The sequence below is a fragment of the Biomphalaria glabrata genome, chromosome 12, assembly GCF_947242115.1.
Source record: "Biomphalaria glabrata chromosome 12, xgBioGlab47.1, whole genome shotgun sequence".
Taxonomy (NCBI): domain Eukaryota; kingdom Metazoa; phylum Mollusca; class Gastropoda; family Planorbidae; genus Biomphalaria; species Biomphalaria glabrata.
In genome coordinates this window covers 11,163,701-11,186,017 of record NC_074722.1, presented here as the reverse complement: position 1 = coordinate 11,186,017, position 22,317 = coordinate 11,163,701, and the positions used below count along the sequence as shown (strand labels likewise).

General features: G+C 35.4%; 2 protein-coding genes across 5 annotated transcripts in view; one reads left to right on the top strand and one right to left on the bottom strand.

The window, feature by feature from the left end:
* The first annotated feature begins 57 nt into the window (after positions 1–57).
* Positions 58–13,302, top strand: LOC106056186 (zinc finger protein 729-like). Its single transcript, XM_013212804.2, has 3 exons — positions 58–366; positions 3,113–3,318; positions 3,734–13,302. The coding sequence occupies exons 2-3, from the start codon at positions 3,139–3,141 to the stop codon at positions 6,161–6,163; spliced, it is 2,610 nt and encodes an 869-aa protein (XP_013068258.2). The 5' UTR covers positions 58–366; positions 3,113–3,138; the 3' UTR covers positions 6,164–13,302.
* Positions 11,602–22,317, bottom strand: part of LOC106056187 (retinol dehydrogenase 12-like) — a 54,409-nt gene continuing 43,693 nt past the window's right edge. For all 4 annotated transcript variants that reach the window (XM_056007219.1, XM_056007220.1, XM_056007218.1 and 1 more), the window contains exons 5-8: positions 21,912–22,012; positions 19,719–19,926; positions 16,351–16,500; positions 11,602–14,119 (exon numbers count right to left, since the gene is read on the bottom strand). In XM_056007219.1, the coding sequence (XP_055863194.1) occupies positions 13,893–14,119; positions 16,351–16,500; positions 19,719–19,926; positions 21,912–22,012 (686 nt within the window). In that variant the 3' untranslated portion in view covers positions 11,602–13,892. The remainder of the gene's footprint in view (positions 14,120–16,350; positions 16,501–19,718; positions 19,927–21,911; positions 22,013–22,317) is intronic.

Below are 22,317 nucleotides of genomic sequence, written 5' to 3'. Positions count from 1 at the left end.
TGTAGCTATGCCTACACAGACCCAGCTGTGACCTACATATCTGGTCACATCTGGCGCAGACAAAGCCGGGGTCGATTTAAGTTCTCGCTCCGCCGTCTGCACCTGTCATGCTGCGGTAGCGTTTCTTGGGTCACACAATATCTAGACTAGTATTCGCCGCGTCCTTGCATATTGCACATATAGCTCAGTGATGTGTTATCCTTTTGTCACTTCCGCTCTTCTTACTGCTTGTACTGTATGTGTAGTCTGCAGTACTGTACAATATACAGTCTAGAGTCTAATAAGACTAATACTATAGAATCATCTAGAGTAATACTGTCACTCACAACTAGAATAGAATCTTATTATTAGTATATAATCATACCGGTATGTTTACTAGATTCTAGTTCTATATAGACATAGTCATAGATCTAGTATTATCTAGATTCTAGATCTATCTAAATAGACTAAAAGGGTAAAACTAAAGTAGTGCCAATGCCCGGCAATGGTGAATGATTAATTTTTTTGATTTCAATGATGAATGAGAATGGATCACTTCATTCATCAGTCACTTCAGATCTTTCTTAGATTTTCTAGGACTATGATTTATGACAAGTTATGACTATCTCTAGACTGGAGTCTAGACTTAAGTCAAGTCAAGTGTCTTAAGACTTAAATATATAGACGTTAATATAATAACTTATAAGTCAGTCTACTAGCTAGCCGCTAGCCTGCTGCCTAGTACTAGTCTAGTAGTCTACTAGATCTAGAAATAGATCTAGATCTAAATCTAGTAACTGAGTAGACTATACTTAATACTAGTAACTATAGAGTATCTAGATTAGTATCTAGATCTAGTTACGATTCTAGTATCTATACTTTAAGGGTTAAAAAGTTAGATCTATCTAATCTAGATCTAGATATAACATTCTCATTGTAAAATTTCCATGGTCACAATTTTTTTTTTAATATTGATAATGATTAATCAGTTTAATTTTACTTTTATGTAAGATCTAGATAGATTTAGATCTAGAAGTAGTAGAAGATGATCTAGACATCTATTTTACTAGACTCGAGTAGTAGATCTAGATTAGGTCTAGATCTACTACTAGGAGTAGCAGGAGTTGACTAGAACTTCTAGAATAGAGTCTTAGTCTAGAGATACTAGAATCTAAAATCTTTTAGAATCTATTTCTACGTCTAGACTCTAGAACTCTAGTGTGAGTATGAGTACTAGACTAATAATAATTGGCCTTCTTCAGTCGTAGAACGACTTTGGTTCATCTCAGAGCACACTTCCTCGTGTGGCTGTGGAGCCCTATTTTGGAGAGACACTCCCGTCCACAGATAGCACAGGTTAAGGTGGCTTTTGCTTCGGTGGTAGAGTACCTGGCCATTTTTCGGATTGTGCGTTTTTCTTCCTGGGCTGAGACCCATGTACTTTCACTGTCCATAGCTTTCTTGGTCACTGTCTCTCTCCACCTGTTGCGGTCTAGAGCTATGTCTTCCCAATTGTCAGTATTGATGTTCACTGATTTGAGGTCACGTTTTATTACATCTATGTAACGGAGGTGGGGGCGACCAGTTTTTCTTGTGCCAGTCGCGAGTTGACCATAGAGGATGACTTTCGAGATGCACTTGTCCTCCATCCGGCAAATTTGTCCAAGCCAGCGCAAACGGGTCTGAGGGCTGTAAAGATGCTGGGAATACCTGATCGCGCAAGGATCTCAGTATTGCACACTTTTTCTTTCCATGTGACATTCAAGATCCTACGGAGACATCTCAAATGGAATGAGTTCAGTTTTCTCTCTTGCTTTGCGTAGGTCGTCCATGATTCACTGCCATACAGCAGTGTACTCATAATGCATGCCTTGTAGACTTCCATTTTGGTCACCGTAGTTAGCTTATGGTTTTCCCAAACTATTGGTCTGAGTCTAGTGAATGTCGAGGCAGCCTTCCCTATGCGTTTTTTCATCTCCTCTTCTAGAGGTCTAGACTAGACTAGTCTACTAATATACCTATGAGTCAAAGAGTATGAGTCTAGATCTATCTCAGTATCTCACTATCTGACTGATAGATCTATGAAATCTATATTTCATTTTTAGTCACATGGACTGCAATACTAGTGTCAGAAATTAAAATGGCCTGCAGGTCGAATTAGATTGGGCATCACTGCTCTAGAACTAGTCTTGATCTAGACAGTATTTTGTTTTTATTATATCAGTATCAGCCATCACAGGTATCAGATAAACAAGATCTAATAGAAATTATACTTCTAATAAGGCAGAAAAACATGCAATTTGCTTAAAAGCTCTTTAAGTTGCTATTCAAACTGAAACTGATGTTAAATAGCCTTCTACAGTACTTGAACACTCCGTATTTCAGCTAGTGAAATAACCAAACAGTATTTTAATGTTGAAAACACAATCAAAGGAATATAACTCAATGAAGAATAAATATTTTATATTGTTATTTTCAAAATATTGTAATGCAAAATATTGATGTATATAAATATTATATATGACAGAATGTTGTACTATGTGAATTTGCTACTTGTGATTAACCGTAAATGTGCTATATTTTTTTAAACTAAATAAATGGTATGCACTAATCATGATATGATTTAGTGACAAATTGACTTTGATGACATTGACATTATGTCCAGTTGATTGGATGTGTCCATAAATGTAGATTAATGGTCAGTGAATAGCGCCTTCTTGAAATTTGTTTTTTTTTTTGTTTTTTTACGTCCGGATTTGCCATTATGACTAGCTCTTTGTTATGTGCTAAAAAAACTGTGATGGACTTGAGTGTTGTATGTTTCTCTCAATATTAAGCAAAAGACATCTTTTTTTTGTCACAAATATGTCATCACCATAACAATATAAGACAGAATTTCTGCCATTTTGACACAAGAAAGTCAAGAAAATTCCTGTGAGCTTGACTTGGAGTGAAAAGATTTAAAAAAAAAAAAAGGAAGATGTTGCATGTAGATATTGTATTTTAAATTGGTTAATTTATTGAGCTTACAGTGAACGGGTCCAGGAGCAAAGCCAGAACTTTATAGGGTGACCAAAGTATTCCACAATCTGTTAAAATGTTATTAAGTTTTTCTTTTTTTTTTGTCCAACAGTGAATTAAGACAGCATTCATCTGGTTATGGCTGAAGGCGCTTCAACTGCAGAACTCATGGATGTAATAAAAAAGGAAGTGAAAGATGAGGATGATGTTAGTATACAAGAAGCTAACAGGAACAATGAAGCAACACACAATACAGAACATTATGATGAATCTTATACAAATAATCTCGTTCGAAGCATTACTGACTTTGAAGATCAAGTAAGCAACTCCTATTATTGTTAACAAATATTGCAAAATATGTCAGAAAATTGATTGATCAAGTCTTTTTTTTTTTTTTTTAAACAAACCTTAAATGTATTTATCCTAAATTTTTATAAGCAAAAAATTGTTCGTCTATAGATTTTCTATCAATATTTGATTCTTTGTGAGTTTGTGTTTAACATAGGGTCTATGTGTGACTGACATTTATGGACCACCTACTAGTTTGTGTGTTACTCAAACTCCCTTTGACACTTTTTTTTTTGTCAACTTTAAAAATGTCTCTCTTTTTGTCTCTTTATTTGTACTTTGGATTAGATTTAGGTTATTATTATTTAGTGTGGATTATTTTTTTTTACCAATGTGGGTGATATGCCTAAACCATATATTTACCTTTTCTTCCTGTATTCAACAGCCTGTCGGAGTGAAACTTCAGAAGGAGGGGACACTCCAGGATGGTGTCCTTGTGATGTACCTTACATACAGTAACGAAAGTGTCCACACAGATGTCAGGTCAATTAGATACCCCATCTGTCAGATATGTAATAAAGTATTCACATCTGACAGGAATCTTAGAAATCACATGTATGTTCATTATGGGTTCAAGCCGTACAAATGTGACATGTGTAACCAAGGCTTTTGCAACCATAAGAGCATACTAGGCCACCTCAGAGCGCATTTACGAGAGAAGTCTGTCAACTCCAAGGTGTACAACTGTCCTATTTGCAATAAAGGCTTTTCTCAGAGGATCTATTTAAAGACTCACAACCTCATTCATACAGGGGAAAAGCCATTTGTTTGCAACATTTGCAACAAAGGTTTTACTCAGAGGGGATATCTCAAAAATCACATTGTACAGCATTCTGGGAAATTCCCATACAAGTGTCAAATCTGTGAAAAAGGCTTCACTGATGCTACCAGCTTCAAGAAACATGGAAATGTTCATTCTGGTGAAAAACCTTTCCAATGCCCTATCTGTTTCAAAGCCTTTCCACATAAGAACTACTTGAAGACTCACATTCTTTACCATTCTGACAATAAGCCTTACAAATGCGCCCTTTGCAACAAACAGTTCTCTCACAGAGGCTTGGTGAAAGCCCATCTTCTCATTCATATTGCTGAAAAGCCCAATGTTTGCACTGTGTGCAACAAGAGTTTTCTAAGGAAGTCTTGCTTAAGAAAGCATTACCGCATTCACACAGGAGAGAAACCATACAAATGCAACTTATGCGAGAAACAGTTTTCTCAGATATCATCTCTGACGATACATAGCCGAATTCATGATGCTAGCAAAACACCGTTCAAATGTCTAACATGTGGAAGAGAATTCGCACAAGAGGCTTTCTTGAAGAAACACAGTCATGTCCATTCCCAAAAAACCTATCTGCGTTGCAGTATTTGCTACAAACTTTTTTCACATCCTCATCTCTTGAAACTGCACACCTTGACGCACACAGTGGAAAAGCCTTTCAAGTGTGACGTATGTGGCCGGGCCTTTGCCAAAAGTGGCAGCTTGAGTGCACATAGCCTTGTCCACAAAAATAAACCGTTCAAATGTGATGTTTGTAACGCTGAGTTTTATGAAAGGGAGTTACTGACTGCACACAGTTACCTTCACACAACTGGGAAAGCACTGCCATTGAAAGTGTGTAATCAAGAAAATCCCCTTCCTGGAGAATCAAAAAGTGAAACTCTTTTTTCTTCTTTGGAAAATCCATCACCAAAGAATTTGGATGTGCGTAATGAAAGTCTTTCTCAGTCTGACAATTCAAAATCCCAAACTGATGCTCATTCTGAAACTGTCTCAACATCATTAAATTTGTGTTCAGAAAGAACTTCTCAAGAGGCTGATCTAAAAACTGATTCCACTATTCAATGTAGAGAAAGTTCATCGGCATCTAATAAATGTAATGAAGATTTTCCTCTCTTGAAAACTCTGACAACTCAAACCACAACTCCTAACCTGAGACATTCATTGACACCAAGTGCATGCGAGGAAGATGTTTCAAAGTTTATTGATTCAAAGACTCAAACCATATATCATTCTCAAGCTGTTGACGAGCCTATCAAATGTAAGGTATGTAGCAGGGAGCTAACTCTGATCTCTTCCTTAAAGAGACACTACCAGGCTCAACACTTATTAAAGATGGTGGTCGTTAACACTAAGAAACTTTATTATGTTCCTCCTCCTCCAGAAGAATTACCTGTTGAAGGGAAACCTTTGACAGCAATGCAGAAACTTTTGACCACTGCAGTCAAACCTCTGAGGAATGTCTCTGAGCCAGTGACAACTATAGAGAAACTTTTGGCTGCTGACGTCCCTCTGCAGACTGATGACAAACCTTTCAAGTGTGAAGTTTGCAACAAAGGTTTTCTTTATGAGCACACAATGAAAAAGCATAGCCTTGTTCACACTGGCGGGCACCAGGTACGCTGCCCCACATGCAATAAAGGCTTCTGTGAGCTTTCTGCCATGCAGAAGCATGCCTTGATTCACACAGGAGAGAAGCCGTATGTCTGCCATGTGTGTGACCGTGGATTCACAGAAGTCTCCTCTCTGAAGAAGCACTACAACATTCACAGTGGAGAGAAGCCCTACAAGTGTCCCATTTGTGACAGGGGATTTGCTGACAACTCTACCATGAAGCAACATGTCTTGGTGCATACTGGCGAGAGGCCATACAAGTGCCATATCTGTGATAAAGGCTTTGTGAAAAAATCTAAAATGACTGTTCACCTTCTGAGCCACACTGGAGAGAAGCCATTTAAATGTGAACAATGTGGTAAAGGGTTTTGCATCAATTATCAGCTGAAAAATCACATTCAGGTGCACCATAGTAAGTGAACAAGAAGAAGTTAGAGGTTGGCTTTTAGAAAAATGTACATGTTACAAGGGTTACACCCAACGTAAGTCTCCCAGTTAACATGGCATTTCTAGGGCAGAATTTCAAACTCAATGTTACAAGGGTTACACCCAAGTCTCCCAGTTAACATGGCATTTCTAGGGCAGAATTTCAAACTCAATGTTACAAGGGTTACACCCAAGTCTCCCAGTTAACATGGCATTTCTAGGGCAGAATTTCAAACTCAATGTTACAAGGGTTACACCCAAGTCTCCCAGTTAACATGGCATTTCTAGGGCAGAATTTCAGACTCAATTACTTCAACATCCAGAGTTTTTCTTTGTTTCACAGACAGATTTCAGGCTAGTATACTCTGTCACAGACAGATTAAAACTAGTATACTCTGTCACAGACAGATTTCAAGCTAGTATACTCTGTCACTGACAGATTTTAAGCTAGTATACTCTGTCACAGACAGATTTCAAACTAGTAAACTATGTCACAGACAGATTTCAAGCTAGTATACTCAAAGGTAGATTTGAAGTTAGAAAACTCAGTCACAGATTTAAAGTTTATATTTAAAGTTCTAGACATATTTCAAGTTAGTATACTCTGTCACAGATTTCAAGCTACAAGCTGGCTTACTTCAATAACATACTAACAGATATAATAGTTTGTCTTCCAACATTTTATCTGACTGGTTTACATTTACACAGAACAATGTTGGAAAGTTGAACAGTTGTTTTTTCCTCCTCCTATGTTTTTGGTTTCTTTACAAGAATACAATTGTCATCATTTCTTGTTCTATTATTGTTTCATATGAACTCATATATTTTCAAAGTAGTCTTGGTTTCAGAAATGTAGTGCTTGGAGAGTTCTGATAAATATGGTCTGCTTTAGCTGATTTGAGAATCATTGAGCTGCGGAGTAATAGTTTTAGAATTGACTTAGTAGCTGGGAATAAAAGGAAAATTAAATTTAAAACATCAACATACAAAAAATACTTTTAAAAAAATACAAAGCTTCTATTAAATGTATCAATTAGTTTGGATAAGTCATGTAATTAAATCTAATAGATCTAGACTAACAATAAAAAATCTGTGCTATTAGAAATATTTTTACCAATTGTTTTTCTTTAAGACTAAGACTAAGACTGCTTTATTGATCCTTACGGAAATTTGTTGTGATTACAAGGACTCTTTTCTCATATAAAGACAACACAACAGAAAAAATACACATAAATACAACAGACAACATAAAGAGTTCATTTAGCTTTCATGCTTTTAGCGTTCTCAAAATGTCATGTTCCTATCACTTGTCTGGACCAGTTGGAAAAGGGGGGGGGGGGGAAGAATGAATATTTAAAAAAAAAAGGTTATCTATTGTTTCTATTTCATGTTTGTGTTCACTCAGACCATTGTCATCAGTTCTTTCCTGTTCTTGTTTCATATGAACTCTTAATATTTTCAAAGTTATCATGGTTTCAGAAATGTAGTACTTAGAGAGTTCTGACAAATAATATAAAGGGGGGCTAATTCAGCTTATACCACCACCACAGTCATTTACTGTTTCTTTACCAAACAAAATAATTTATTACCAATTGGTTAATTTTTTTTAAATTGATGTTTTTGTTGTCCGGTAAAAGAAATAATTGTGCAAAATTTCAGCTTGATCCGAGATACGGTGTCAGAGCAATAACTGTACAACCTTTTGGCCAGATAGACAGACAGAGTGAGTTGATAAAAGCTTTGTAAAAAACAATTATGACTGTTAAGCAAGAATTGTAAACATTTCTATTTGTACATCTTACAAAGAAGAACTTTGATGTATATCTAATTTTATCTCTTATATCGAGTTATCTGAAGCTAGAGTTCATAAATATTTATTCTACTTGTTTGTAATTAGCAATGTCTAACTTATTTCAAATGAACATTATCTAAAACTATAATGTCTAGATCTGAGGGACAGCCATTAAAAACATAACAGTTGAAATTGTTTTATAAAATATTTTAAAAAAATAAAAAACCTGTTGTATAAAACACAAGATAATTAATTACCATATATTTTTTTAGTAATGTAGTAAAATATTAATATGAAGTAATATGTACACATGTGAATTATAGGCCTCGTGTTCAAGTGATGATTGCAAATTAGGATTGTATACCAATTACTAGGAGTATCGTTAACTGCTCAACATATGAACTTGGTTAGATATTTTCAACATTTTATGAGGACCTCTCTTTTCATTGTACATGCAACATTAATTTTGAAGTATGTTACGAGTCCGCATCATATGTTTATTAAGCTATCACATGATTAGCCTATGTACATTAAATTCTTTGAGTTAAAAAACTTAGAATACACATATCAGATTTTGAAGGAGCTAACTGTGGTTCTAATATCCAGAGTGACTGTGGAATCCTGTTCTTATTCTTTGTTTTATATAAAGCTATTTTTCTTAAGCTGAGATGGAAATCTGATACTTTATCTCAGGTCTTGTTTGGTAAATCTACACGTCTAAGTGAATGCATTGAGTAAAGTACCCTATTTGGTTTGTTTTATCATCTGCTGATATCTAAGTCACTTTGTATATTATACATTTTTTTTGGTCAATGCTAATCACAGTAATCTTTTTGTTTACTTTATGATTTTTAAGATCCAGTTTAATTTCTGTAAGCAATATAGTAACATAGAGAACAAGAAGAGGAAATGATGTGGAGAAATGTGTGCTCAATGTAATGTAACCTAAAGACAAATATTGGAGGCACAGTGTGCTTGGTTTCCAAACCCAGTTGTCCCAGGTTCGAAGACTGGGATTTTTTATTTCTGGATTTGTAGGGCGACCTCTCAGTCCACTCAGCTTTATTGGGGTACCTGACTATAGAGCTGGGGAAATAAAAGGTGGTTGGTCGTTGTGCTGGCCACATGACACCCTCATTAACCGTGGGCCACAGATGACCTTTACTGTATTTTCATCATCTGCCCGTAGATCGCAATGTCTGACAGGGGAACTTTTAAAGAAAAATAAAAAATGAAATTATTTGCAAACGATTTGAAATAAAGCAATGTCAAGGACGTTTTGAAAAAACAAATCAGTGTTGCCACTAAATATTTCATATTGGTATTACTTTATGCTGACAATTTGTTTCTGCTTTGCTAAAAACTACACAAAGTCTCTGTATACTTCTTTATTCTTACAATACATTGCCTATCAACACTTTCTATATTCTGTGCATTGGTTCACAGGATACACCAACAAGCTAGCTATTTAGAGTTATCCCCTACAGATGAACATTCTATTTAATTTCCATTAAATGTGCAGAAGTCTAACTGAAAGTTACTTCCGGTTTTATTTCTAAGTCCGTGTGACCATCATTTTCTCTCGTCATTTCCTCCTCACTGTATAATTCTCATCCACCAATCAATATCTGTATAACTGTTGTAAGTATTTTGTCTACCAGTCTTTGAGAATGATCACAGAATATAGTGGTTAGTGCAAGAATAGTGAGGGAGGGAAAATAGCGCTTGAAGATGTTTAGATTTTGACAAGAGTTTGCCTCTGTTCTTTCCTAATACAAAGAGATTTCAATGCGTCCTTGTCGCGTAGAATGGCCTCTCCATTTTTCATGGTTAAATTCTTGCAATGTTTATCAAGATGTCATCATTGAGTCCCAGCATCATCCCTGATGATTAAGACACCTGTCTCTTAGTCTGTTGAACCGTTGGGGCACCACACACAATCTGTCGACTGAATTTCTCCATTCCCGTCTTTTGCCTTGAATAGAAGACATAGCTCCACATGAAGCGCATCGGTTCCCTTAGGCCTAATACACAGTCAAGTAAGACTCCACATTTTAAAGTCATCTTCATTTTTGTTTGTTTTGATCCCACTATGCTAGAAGACGTCAAGGAAACTTAGATCCCCGGCGGACAACGGCTTTGTTTGCATCAGATGTGCAGGTCGCACCTGGGTTTGCATAGTCATGCGGAACACTGCAGTCATCCTTAATCTTCAAAATCGAAGACATTTCCATTATTATTATTATGATAGTTGACCATGATCTATGTCATATACACTATATATACACTCAAGTAGAAACAGTATTGATAGGATGTGCATTTTTAACAATGTTTGTTAAGATGTTATATGCTGATGTTTGATTTCATTATCATGTTTATACATATATATTTGTATTTGTCATTCATTTGTTGATATCTGTGTGTTGTTTTAAACATATATTTACCGATGTATGGTTTATTATTATCGTTTATTAAAACAATAGATAGCTCCCTGTTGATTATTCTTATATTCTTAAGTCAGTACTCCTGTGCTTGTTGTGCTGTTTGTTAATTGGGAAAGTATTACACTCTAACTCTGTTTACTGAAGAGTAAGTGTAGTGGTTTCTGATTGCGACTGGGAACGGATTGGGGACATTAAGGGCGTTGAAAGTTGACCGTCAGCTCCACACCCCTTCGGTCTGGGCCAAACATTTTTTAAAGCTGTATGTTATGTATGAGCAGGATTCGAACTTGGGATCATTGTGACAATAAATTGAATTTGAATAGAAACATGTGAACTAGCCAGCCCATGGAGGGTAATGTCTTGAATGTAACTGAAGTGTGAAAAATTCTCTAAATCAAGGCAACGTTTTGAGTCGATCTCTCTGCAGACTCCTCTCGCGAAAACTGTATAAGGCCCTACTTGGAAGGTGAAAACACTCTGAACGAAAAATTAACATTGTAAACATTGATTTAGCTCTATTAGGCATTGTCTTCGGTTCAGAAGATTAAGAATGCTTTAATTTCACGTGACCACGTAAACTCAGTTGCGAACTGCTTATATTGCCACATCTGATGCAGACAAAGTTGTTGTGTCTCGGCTGTCTATTTAAGTACTCTTGTCTCAATTGCTTGAGAACCCTTCAACTTCCTCTTTCAGAGGTCGTCTGCTGCCAGCTGATTTCCCTATAGTGTTAGCTCGTCCCAATTGATTGTAATGTTTTACATATGGGTCTAGAACTGCAGTGAAATGGTAAAGTTCCACTTTCAGACCTTGTGATCAATGGGGCAGATGTTTCTGTGGCACACGGTTAGCGAGGGCGTTATGTGGCCAGCACAACGACCAACTTCCTTTACTTTTTCCCAACTAATGTCAGGTACCCGTTAGAGCTGGGTGGACTCAGAGGCCCCCAAAGATCCCGAAATTAAAAATCCCACTCTTCTGGATCGAAAGCCAATCGCTTTACCACTCAGCCACCGCGGAATGCAATTACAACATATTTGTTCTTGAAAAAAAAAAGATTCCCAGCGCTTCCTTGTTTATTCTAAGCTTACGTTTTAGAAAACAAAACTCGAGCTGCTCAATGTGTTCTGGTTAGACAAGAGTCTTATCAACCTAAATATTGTAGAACAGACCAGAACAAAATAAATACAAGTTCAATTGTTTCATTTTAAAAATAAAGTTCTTTATTTTTATGTTTAAAATTATAAACTTTTTTTTTCATACACTCAAGTCTTACTAGCAATAAAAAAATGAAATAAATAAGATATAAAACCAACTAATGTAAGCTACAACTAATATAGTAGCACACACACACACAAAGTAGAGAATAAATACAAATTATAAATATGGCTACTAGCAGACGTCCATGACAATTTAATGATACAAATGTATACACATTTTTTAAAAAATTAAACAAACAGTGCACTTGGGAGAAGATGTTCTCTTTTTTTTTTTTAAGAGGATTGGTATATCTGCCAGTGTTTGTGAGGGTGGGGGGAGTTAGAACAGAGTGGAGCTTGTAGCAGATGCGTCGCTAAGGTTGGTGTCGCCCGGTGCGATTCGCTAGTGTTGTCTAACCTCAACATACATCCACCTCTTCTCTAAATAAATTTTCACAATAAAAACAATCACAGATATTAAAATTTTGAACTTTGATCCAGTATCTAGCTTCTACCAATTCAACTTATTAAAAAAATCCATTTTGGTGTCATCCCCTGTGACCCATCACACTCCCTAGCGACACCACTTGCTTGTAACTTAACCTTTTTTTTAATTGAATGGGGTGGAAAGGAAAGTACTGGTTAGCAACACAATTAATAGCCGATGATAATTATTTATTTTATTATTTTACAATTAGCGATACGATTTTACCATACGTAAAATTTCATACTTTTTTCCCCCTTTACAAACTCCAGACATAAGTTTGCTGTTACGGACTACCGTAGAATTAATTCAACAGACGTATTCCTTAAATCTTCCCATGATTCCGAATGTATGGAATCGATTATATAAACATATTGCATAGATTGATTGAAGGCAACCATTTCATTGATAAAACAAGCACATAATTTCAGCAAAAGCAATTTGGAAAGACAATAGTTCAAATAATTGTAAAAAAAAAATATGTAAAGATGTTAATAATTTTAAGGCACATTAGCTTCATACGATTCGAAGGTTCATCCATTCAATATGTATATATATATATATATAAATTTATATATAATACAGAGGCAGCTCCTTTTAACACCTGAAACAATAGTTTCTTTGATATGGAGTTGTCTTTCGTTGTTCTATTTGCATTGGTTATACATCACAAGCAGACATTATTAACCATGGAAAATTAAAAGTAAATGCATATGGCTTTTTTTTTTGTTTGTTTGTTTTCGATGTTAACCTATATCTGAATAATAAAATAAGTTTCCTTTGTAGAAGTGTTTTAAACATAAGTTTCATTATTCGCACGTGTCATTCTCTCATGAAATACTGTATTTAAAAAGATACAACACTCACACACACTCACATTAGATAATGTCATTAATGAATGTATTAATTGATATAAAAAGTATCAAATCGCAATACATATTCCCTAAACAAAACATGTATGCATTTGAAGGTTTGGAGGGGTTGAGGTCTACACTTTATGGCACAAAGTCAATTGAAATGAGCTATTTAGTTCTAAGTAATAATCCACTAACACATGCAATCAATCATTCTTAGGCAAAGGCAACATCCCATTAAACAATCTTTGGCTAGCTTTACTTTGCCAAACTTAAACATTCGATTTACATTGCTAAACTAAAAGCATAAAATTGAAAATTGCGAAAAAGAAAAATAGGCCAACATTTGTAGCATAATCCCCCAAAAAATAATTCTTAAACTTTGGTTTGTCAGACCTCAAGTAACATTGTCACATGATTAAAGGCCTAAAAATAAGCATATTTCTTGGGGATACTTAACGCTCGAAAGAAACTACACTATGATATGTATTGAGAATATGTTTTATACAATTCACAGGCCTTTATGGTGTGCGCTTAATCTTGTAAAATTCTTAATGTAGAGCTAGAGGCTTTCGAAAAATACTAAAGTAGCCTATATCTACAAATATACTAATGTAAAATGCTTTTAAAATGCCAGGTCAATTATCTTTCATAATGGTTGTTAAGCTTTCAAGTATGTTTTTGTTACACATTTCTTTAAAAGTTCTTTACTTTTTTCGTATTGCACCTATATCCAGTTCTGTTATAAATTATTCTTTTAAACTACAAACTTTCTTAGTTTTATTTCAAAATCTCTGATATTCACAAACGTCAAAGTGGCAACTCAAGCTTTTACTTCTGGCTAGGAAAACTATTTCCTGTTCTAAGTAAAACATGAACAAATTCGTCTCTTGGTTTTCACTCTTGCTCGCAGAATGTTTCATTGGTGATCCCGACTTGAACAAAATAGTTTATTTATCTTTCTTTGGCTCTGAAACGGCTGCCGCTGCCGCAATGTCCGCGGTTGGTGAATCTGGAGTGGTGGTTTCTTTAGCCTCTGTCGACTCCTGCTCTTCATACGGGGTGTCGGGTTCGAATCCGCACAGGTGAGCGCTGATATTCCAGAGCTCTTTGGCTACCTCTTTGTCTTTGATCCTGTCCTGGGTCTTGATGACTTTGCAGTTGGCGAATGTCTTACCTGTGTTAAGTGAAGGTAGAAATGTTAAGGATCATTTTAACGGTAGTTTTACAGATTGCCAGGAGAAGAGAAAAAAACACATCTGAATTCAAAGCTTTGCTGCCTTGCAATTATAACCAAACATGGGAAAGGAGTTAAGCATGAGGAAAAAACAGTAGCTATTGACGCTTAGAGATTTTGCAGCAGAAGTTGCTTCATCCTGTCAGAACCTGCTACGCCGCTGATCCCAAACTGTATCGGCACTTCCCGTTTCTTTGGACAGATCAGCTACGTGTAGAGGGGAGACTTTCTGTATGGGCGACATCTTTCTAGACCAACAGTTATAGAAGGCTTAAAACTGACCTGCAACATTACATCCTGTGGGCAGTTTAGACCAATAGCTCGTTGCCACGTCACAGGTCTTTCTTGGTCAAAATTGCCTACAGGTTGTGACGTTGCAGGTCAGTGTTCAGGCCTTTTAGAACGAATGGTCACGCATCTTTCCAACCAAAGCTACTGCCCAGGATTTCATCTCCTCTATATGTGATGATCCATAGTTGCTTCGCGACTGAAGGAGGCTATAATGATTACCAACCTCCCTCATCCCCAATAGTTATGAAATGCTTATAATAACTCTAAGACGCCAACAGCTAATGTAATGGTTAAAAAATATTCTAATAAAGGACTACCATTTGGAAAAAAAATTAAATTAATATATACAAAATAAATCGATGCATTACAGAATAAAAGCCAGTAAAATATAAAATATAAATTAAAAAAAAAAAACTCGCTTATATTGAAATTGGATCAATTATTTTAAAAAATAACTCGTTTATATTGAAATTGGATCAATTATTTAAAAAAAAAAACATCACTTATATTGAAATTGGTTCAATTATTTAAAAAAAAAACTCGCTTATATTGAAATTGGATCAATTATTTTAAAAAATAACTCGTTTATATTGAAATTGGATCAATTATTTAAAAAAAAAACATCACTTATATTGAAATTGGTTCAATTATTTAAAAAAAAAAACTCGCTTATATTGAAATTGGTTCAATTATTTAAAAAAAAACATCACTTATATTGAAATTGGTTCAATTATTTAAAAAAAAAACTCGCTTATATTGAAATTGGTTCAATTATTAAAAAAAAAAACTCGCTTATATTGAAATTGGATCAATTATTTAAAAAAAACAAACAGCTCGCTTATATTGAAATTGGATCAATTATTTAAAAAAAACTTGCTTATATTGAAATTGGATTAATTATTTAAAAAAAAACGTTGCCCGGGTATGGGTTTTTTCTCAAGCATACTTGATGCAAGGCAGACGTATTTGGCCACTGAACTTTTGAAGTGCTTTTAAAAATAAAAGGTTTTATTAGTCTGCCAGTTCAAATTTTCTAACGAACAATCTTATTCTCTACATTATTGTGATTATTGTCACGAATCCGTCGCCATTTTTCACATAAAATAAATTTGATTAATTACAACTAATTGATTAAATAATTGGTTATTTTTTCTTATTATTTCGTTATTATTTCGTTTATTGTCATCGACAATGATTATTTATGCAACGTATCCGATTGATTCGAGAATGGGATGTGGGAAAAATAACGTGTAAAATTTTTTGATCATACAGACAGACAGACGGAGTGACTTGATAAAAACTCGATAAAAAAGAAATAGCGGCTTTTCACTTACAGGGGCTGCTTAAAAAATAAAGCATCTAGAATGCCAATGACAAAATGGTGACAGTCCATACTGTTGTCAGCTAGTTCTTTAATATCGTTCCCCCGAGACGTTACCCAGATTCCATGAACACATTCGCACCGCGCTGCATCATTGCTCATTTAGGAGTGCAACTTAATGGTAAAATTCATAATTACGTCACTAAACACTCCTATATTACTGAAATAAGCTTTTTAAAAAGTCAATTGTAAAAAAATTTAGTATGCTCTATGTCATCTATACTCTCAATTAGGAACCAGATACAGGCCGATTCTCTGGAATTGGGGTGTAACAGATAAAAGATGTATATAATTATAAAAATAGCATAAGTAAGGAATGAAAATATCGGTTTTTCCCACATTGAACATAGGTCTGTAAACAGATGGATAACATAGATATGGAGTACAAGAAATCAAGAATGAAAGAAAGAGAAAGTAAAGAGAAAGTAAAGAGAAAGTAAAGAGAAAGTAAAGAGAAAGTAAAGAGAAAGAAATCGACAGACTAAAGTATACAAATTACCAGAAAATTCCCTAAGGCCGTCTGCCACAGCTAGGTATACAATGGTCTGGCAGCCATCTTCTGGTGCCTTGAACATAATTCTTGATACAATTCTTAAGAGGTTGCCAGTGAGACCTGGGTAATTTCTAAGTAACTCAGTGGCACAAGCACCTGGTCAGTTGGAAGAAATTTTTTCCCAATTAAATTAGTATAATAATAATAATAATAATAATAATAACAATCGGTAAGGACACTCCTCCTTATTATAAATACTCTCCACAAGAGGTTCTCGAGTCTACTGAACATCTGCTGTACTGGGATAGGCCTATTCTGACCGACAAAACGGTAGATTTCAATCGCCCGGATTTGCTGTTCATCGATAAAAAAGAAAAAACCGCTACCATTATCGATATCGCCGTACCACTGTCTCATAATTTAAGAAAAACTGAGATAGAAAGACAAAGAAAATATGGGAACCTAGGCTTGTAGATTAAGCGTCTATGGAAATTGTCCAAAATAACAATATACCCCATTGTTATATCAACCGAGGGGATAATAACAATGACCTCACAGACACCTTCGAGGCCATTAACATTCCTAGGAACATCCTCGTTGCCTATCAGAGGGCGGTACTGCTGCAGACCTGCCACATCACCAGAAAATTCCTCAGCGGACACCGTTAAAGGGACTACAATGAATTTTGTTTCTCTTTAACGAAACTCGACCCTGGCAGCGCCAGAGAATGACTACTCGTTCGTTTCTGACATAATAATAATAATAATAATTACAAATACTAATGCTGATGTTAACGTTGGTTAGGACCACGCAGAGCCTGAGATTCGCCAACGAGAAGAAAAAACACTCCACGGAAAATGTCACGACTTTATTAGATAGGGACAACGTTGACAAGGCTGCTTCCTTAGCATGGCTCAAAGCAGGACATCTCTACCCTGAAACAGAAGGCTTTGTTACAGCAATACAGGACAGAGTAATCAGGACAACAAATTACAAAAAGCATATCCTAAAACTCAATGTTGTTGACTAATGCCGAAAATGTGGGTCAATTGAACACATAATGGCAGGATGTTCAACCTTATCAGAATCTGCCTACCTAGGTCGCCGCAACCAAGTGGCAAAATTAATACAACACTTGGCTTTGACACATAATTTGATTAATAAGTATGCTTCTTCTTATTACAAATACATGTACTCGCTTCCAGAGGTTCTAGAGTCAACCGATCACTTATTATACTGGAATAGGCCTATTTTAACTGACACATCGGTAGATTTTAATCGCCTTGATGTGCTGTTTATTGATAACAAAGAAAAAAAACGCTACCATTATTGACATCGCCATACCACTGTCTCATATTTTAAAAAAAAAACTGAAAAGGAAAAACAACGAAAATATGGGAACCTAGGATTGGAGATTAAGCGTTTATGGAAGTTATCTAAAATAACAATATGCCCCATTGTTATATCAACCGAGGGGATAATGATAAGTGACCTCAAAGATACCTTCAAGGTCCTTGGCATTCCTAGGAACATTCTCGTTGCCTGTCAGAGGGCGGTACTTATGGAGACCTGCCACATCACCCAGAAATTTCTTCAGTGGACACTGATAAAGGGACTACAATGAATTTTGTTTCTCTTTGACGAAACGAATTATTACTATTATTATTATTATGTTAGAAATGAACGAGTAGTCATTCTCTGGCGCTGCCAGGGTCGAGTTTCGCTAAAGAGAAACAAAATTCATTGTAGTCCCTTTAACAGTTTGCACTGAGGAATTTTCTGGTGATGTGGTATTATTATTATTATTATTATTATTGAAGTCATTGGTTAACATGCATGACAAGATGCATGACGAGTAGGACATAATCATCTTCTTTTTTGAAGTAACGCCTGTATCATATAAGATAAGATAAGAAAGTATTAACAAGAAAAAAAATATTACCTATAATTATTAAAATATAAATGCATTAGTGGAAATTATAGGTTTACCCGTATGAAGCTACACAAATAATACAAACACAGCCAATAGAAAAAGGCGATAGATCTACACGAACACGGAATACGTGAAACAAGTTAAACAGCGTGTAAAAAAAAAAAAGGTTGCCATGTTCTTCAAGCCAAACAAGTTGTCTGTGTCCACAGCCCTTCACCTGTCCATTAGTTTGTTAAGTTTGCGTTTCTTTTTTTTTTTTACAGTGGTCAGGAGGTGATCGTGAGGCCCAATTGCTATTGTGATTCTGTTTCGAACCTTATTATTTGTGATACGGTCCTTACATAGGTTCCTTCTTTAGCATCTCAGTTCCATCGCTAGGATTCTCCTCTCTAATTTTACAGTTAGCATCCGAAATTCGGAAACATAAGAAGATGACCACGGCCAAGGAGCGCATTAGTTTAATTTCAATACCAAGAGCTATGCCTTTGTCTTTCCAGATTGTTTAGAGCTTGGCTAGTGCTGCTGCGGACTGTGCAGTTCTGACAAGTAGTTTAGAGCTTGGCTAGTGCTGCTGTGGACTGTGCAGTTCTGACAAGTAGTTTAGAGCTTGGCTAGTGCTGCTGTGGACTGTGCAGTTCTGACAAGTAGTTTAGAGCTTGGCTAGTGCTGCTGTGGACTGTGCAGTTCTGACAAGTAGTTTAGATTTGGATCCTACGTCAACAGTCACGACTTTTAAAATGCCTCTGAAAGCCACAACTATAAGAGAAATTCTATGACTTAGTGGACTAAGGGAGACCACTGCGAAGGTTATCACTAATATAAATAGTGACATGACTTCCCTTTAATATCACAGGAACAAGAGAGATTTAGAAATATTATTATTGAATTGCCAGTATGATTACATTTACCTTTTACCTTTACATATCCCTTAGTCTGTTGGACCGTTTGGGTCACCAAGCAAGACTCGTCGACCGTCTTTCTCCATTCCTCTGTGTCCTTTCACCTATTTAGAATCTCTTTCAATGGCAGGCCCGTCCATTCTTCTATGTTGTCCTCCCATCGCTTACTCTGTCTGCCTCTTCTTCTTTTTCCTGGTACTGTTCCCTGAAGGAAAGTCTTTGCGAGCCCCGAAGATCTTGTAATATGGCTATAGATTTTGAGCTTGCGTTTTTTTTTATACTATAGTTAGCAGGTCATCATGAGGTCCGATCGCTGTAGTAACCCTGTCTCTAATCTCTTGGTTTGTGATGCGGACTTTGAACGTGATACCAAGGATCCTTTTGTAGCATCTCAATTCCATTGCTAGGATCCTCCTCTCTAGCTCTGCAGTCAGCGTCCAAGACTTACAAGCATATGAAAATGTGGCTATGACTACATTACACCGATTTCAAACTTCCAGCCCCTTTCAGTCTCGTGTGTAGATGTATCCACTAGTACTTACCGGGGTGAACGGCGAATGTCCAGATGCAGCTGGAATAGGTTCTCCTGTGGTGTTCCAGGTTCCACAGCATCATGGCGTACTTGGACCTGGCGTAGGCTTTGAACACGTCGTAGCCTTTGTTCAGGGCGATGTCGTCAAAGTCCAACTGACCGATGGCGTAGGAGTCTGACACAACGTTGATGACTCGGGAAGGGGCATTTTTCTTTAGCTTAATGAAATAAAGAAATAAATACATCGTCACTGTGTAATAATTGAATGAACTGAATTGAATTGAGCCAAGGAGGACATTTTCATATTTAAGTCACTCCCAGTAATCTGTTCTTTGGTTATATTTAGCTTTATATTCTTTTTACTAGGCTTATATCAACTCACTCGGTCTGTCTGTATGTCTGTCTGGTAAAAAGTTTGAACATGTTTTTTCTCCCAATTCCCATTCTCGGATCAAGTTAAAACTTTGAACAATTATTCATTAAACCTGACAAGACATGAATCAATCCAAATATTAAACAATTAGTCAATTATTTTTGGTTATTAATTATTTTGTTTGATTTCGAAATAAGAGAAATAAATGATACTTAATGAGTAATGTGAATTCATATATGGATTGAGTCCCCTTATTACGTTTGGACAGTTTTTTCTCCCACTTCCCATTCTCGGATCAAGTTGAAATTTTGCTAAAGTATTCATAGTACATAACAATACACGAATCAATCCAAAAATTAACCAATCAGTTAATCATTTTGTACTAATTAATTAAATTTAGATTCATATCACAGAAAGGGAGATAAACCCGCAATTTTCAGATAAATGGCATTACTTAGCGGTTTCTTCCCTTAGATGATCTTTTTTATTTCTATTGCTTGCTAAGTTATACAATTTACAATGATATAAAAATAAAAGGGGGGGGGGGAACGATCTGGTTGAAAGTAGCAGTGATTTAATGAAACTGAAAGAAAAACGTAAAAAAATAGAAAGGAGGAAAGGCTTTGATATAAGTAGACAAAGTAAAAATACATAAAATTGGAGTGTAATGAAAGATTTATGATATCAAGTAAATAATAACATTGACTTAGGGATACAGGATGAAAAGTTTCCCTTTCAGACGTTATGGTCTATAGGGCGGATGATGTAAAGGTCATCTGTTTCTGTTTCCCACATTGCCCAATACAAATTTTTTTGGTTAGTTTTAATACATAAAACATTTGAACCATACGTTACAAAAACAAAACCTAATAAAATAATCATAAAGACACAAAGAAAGTGTAAAACACATTTCTTATTCCACGTGCTAAGATAAATTCCTACAAATGCTCCTTGTTCCATAGTGCCATTAGAGCATGAGTTGCCTGAAGCAGACAGGAAATCCAACGACTTGCAGAGGTTAAGTCACCGATACATATGGATGACTAGATTGACAAATGTATACGCGTAGGACATAATTATCTTTATCTCTTTCAGAATAAAACAACAAGTCAAGGTCTCGACCCGAAACTTCACTGGAAAACTAGATCTAGAACTATATTTTTAAAAAATCTTAGCTGACTACTTCAACAGTTTTCTAAACTTACTAGACGATGTGAAGTCAACTGTGACAGATTACGTATGTCCATTCCAAAAATAAAACAAGCAAAATATAACAAATCCTTAAAGAAAAAACAAAAAACAAAGCTTATCTAACTACCAATAATGTACAAGTTATTTCCCTTATTCGATATCTAACAAAATAATCAATTACTACTTATTAAATGACTAATTAAGTATATTTGTTTATTGATCCATGCTTTTGTTAGATACAATAAATAATTGTTTCAAGTATCAACTTGATCGGAGAATGCGCAAGGGAGAAATAGGGTTAACGTTTTTTTTTTTTTTTTTTTTTTTTTTTTTTTTTTTTTTAAGGGACTAAACCCAACATATTTAGCCACATATGTGTATACTGAATTATTACTTTCCATTATTGCTAATAAACAAAATAATGAATTACCAGTAATTACTTGATTGTCTAATCGGTTACTTTTTTAAAATTGATTCGTGTCTTGCCTATGTCATTGAATCATTGAGCGAAGTTTCAGCTTGACCCGAGAATGGATATGGGAGACATAACGTGCACACACTTTTTACCAGACAGACAGACAGAGAGTCAGTCAGAGTGAATTGATATAAGCTTTCTAAAAATAAAAAAAAAAGATTTACCTTGTCACTCAATAAGTAGGTCAGGTAAAAGTGACCTAGATAATTGACTCCAAAGCATCTCTCCAAATTGTCGTCTGTCGCTGCTTTAGGGCCCATGTAAGCTGACCATTGAGGAAACAAAGACCATATTAGTAGATATACACATTTAATAAAGTACAGTGTATATTCCCTCCAAATAAAAAAAAACACTGCAAAATTACGTCAGCGTTTTAATATATTATTAGAATTGAAAAAAAATGGAACTAATTATCCAAATACATTCATTGTACGAGGTGATCAGCGTACAAATTCTGTTTATGTAAATTTTTGTTACTAAATTATGCTAAATTATTATTATAATAAATAACACAATTGAAAGTATTGATAAAAATTAAACAGAACTACAAGCATGGGCGTAGCTAGGAAT

What these genes read in the sequence shown, in the direction of transcription:
- LOC106056186 (XM_013212804.2), top strand. Translation starts at nt 3,139, where the DNA reads ATGGCTGAAGGCGCTTCAACTGCAGAACTCATGGATGTAATAAAAAAG. An exon ending in TTACTGACTTTGAAGATCAA is followed by an intron (nt 3,319 to 3,733) that starts GTAAGCAACTCC and finishes TGTATTCAACAG; the next exon opens with CCTGTCGGAGTGAAACTTCA.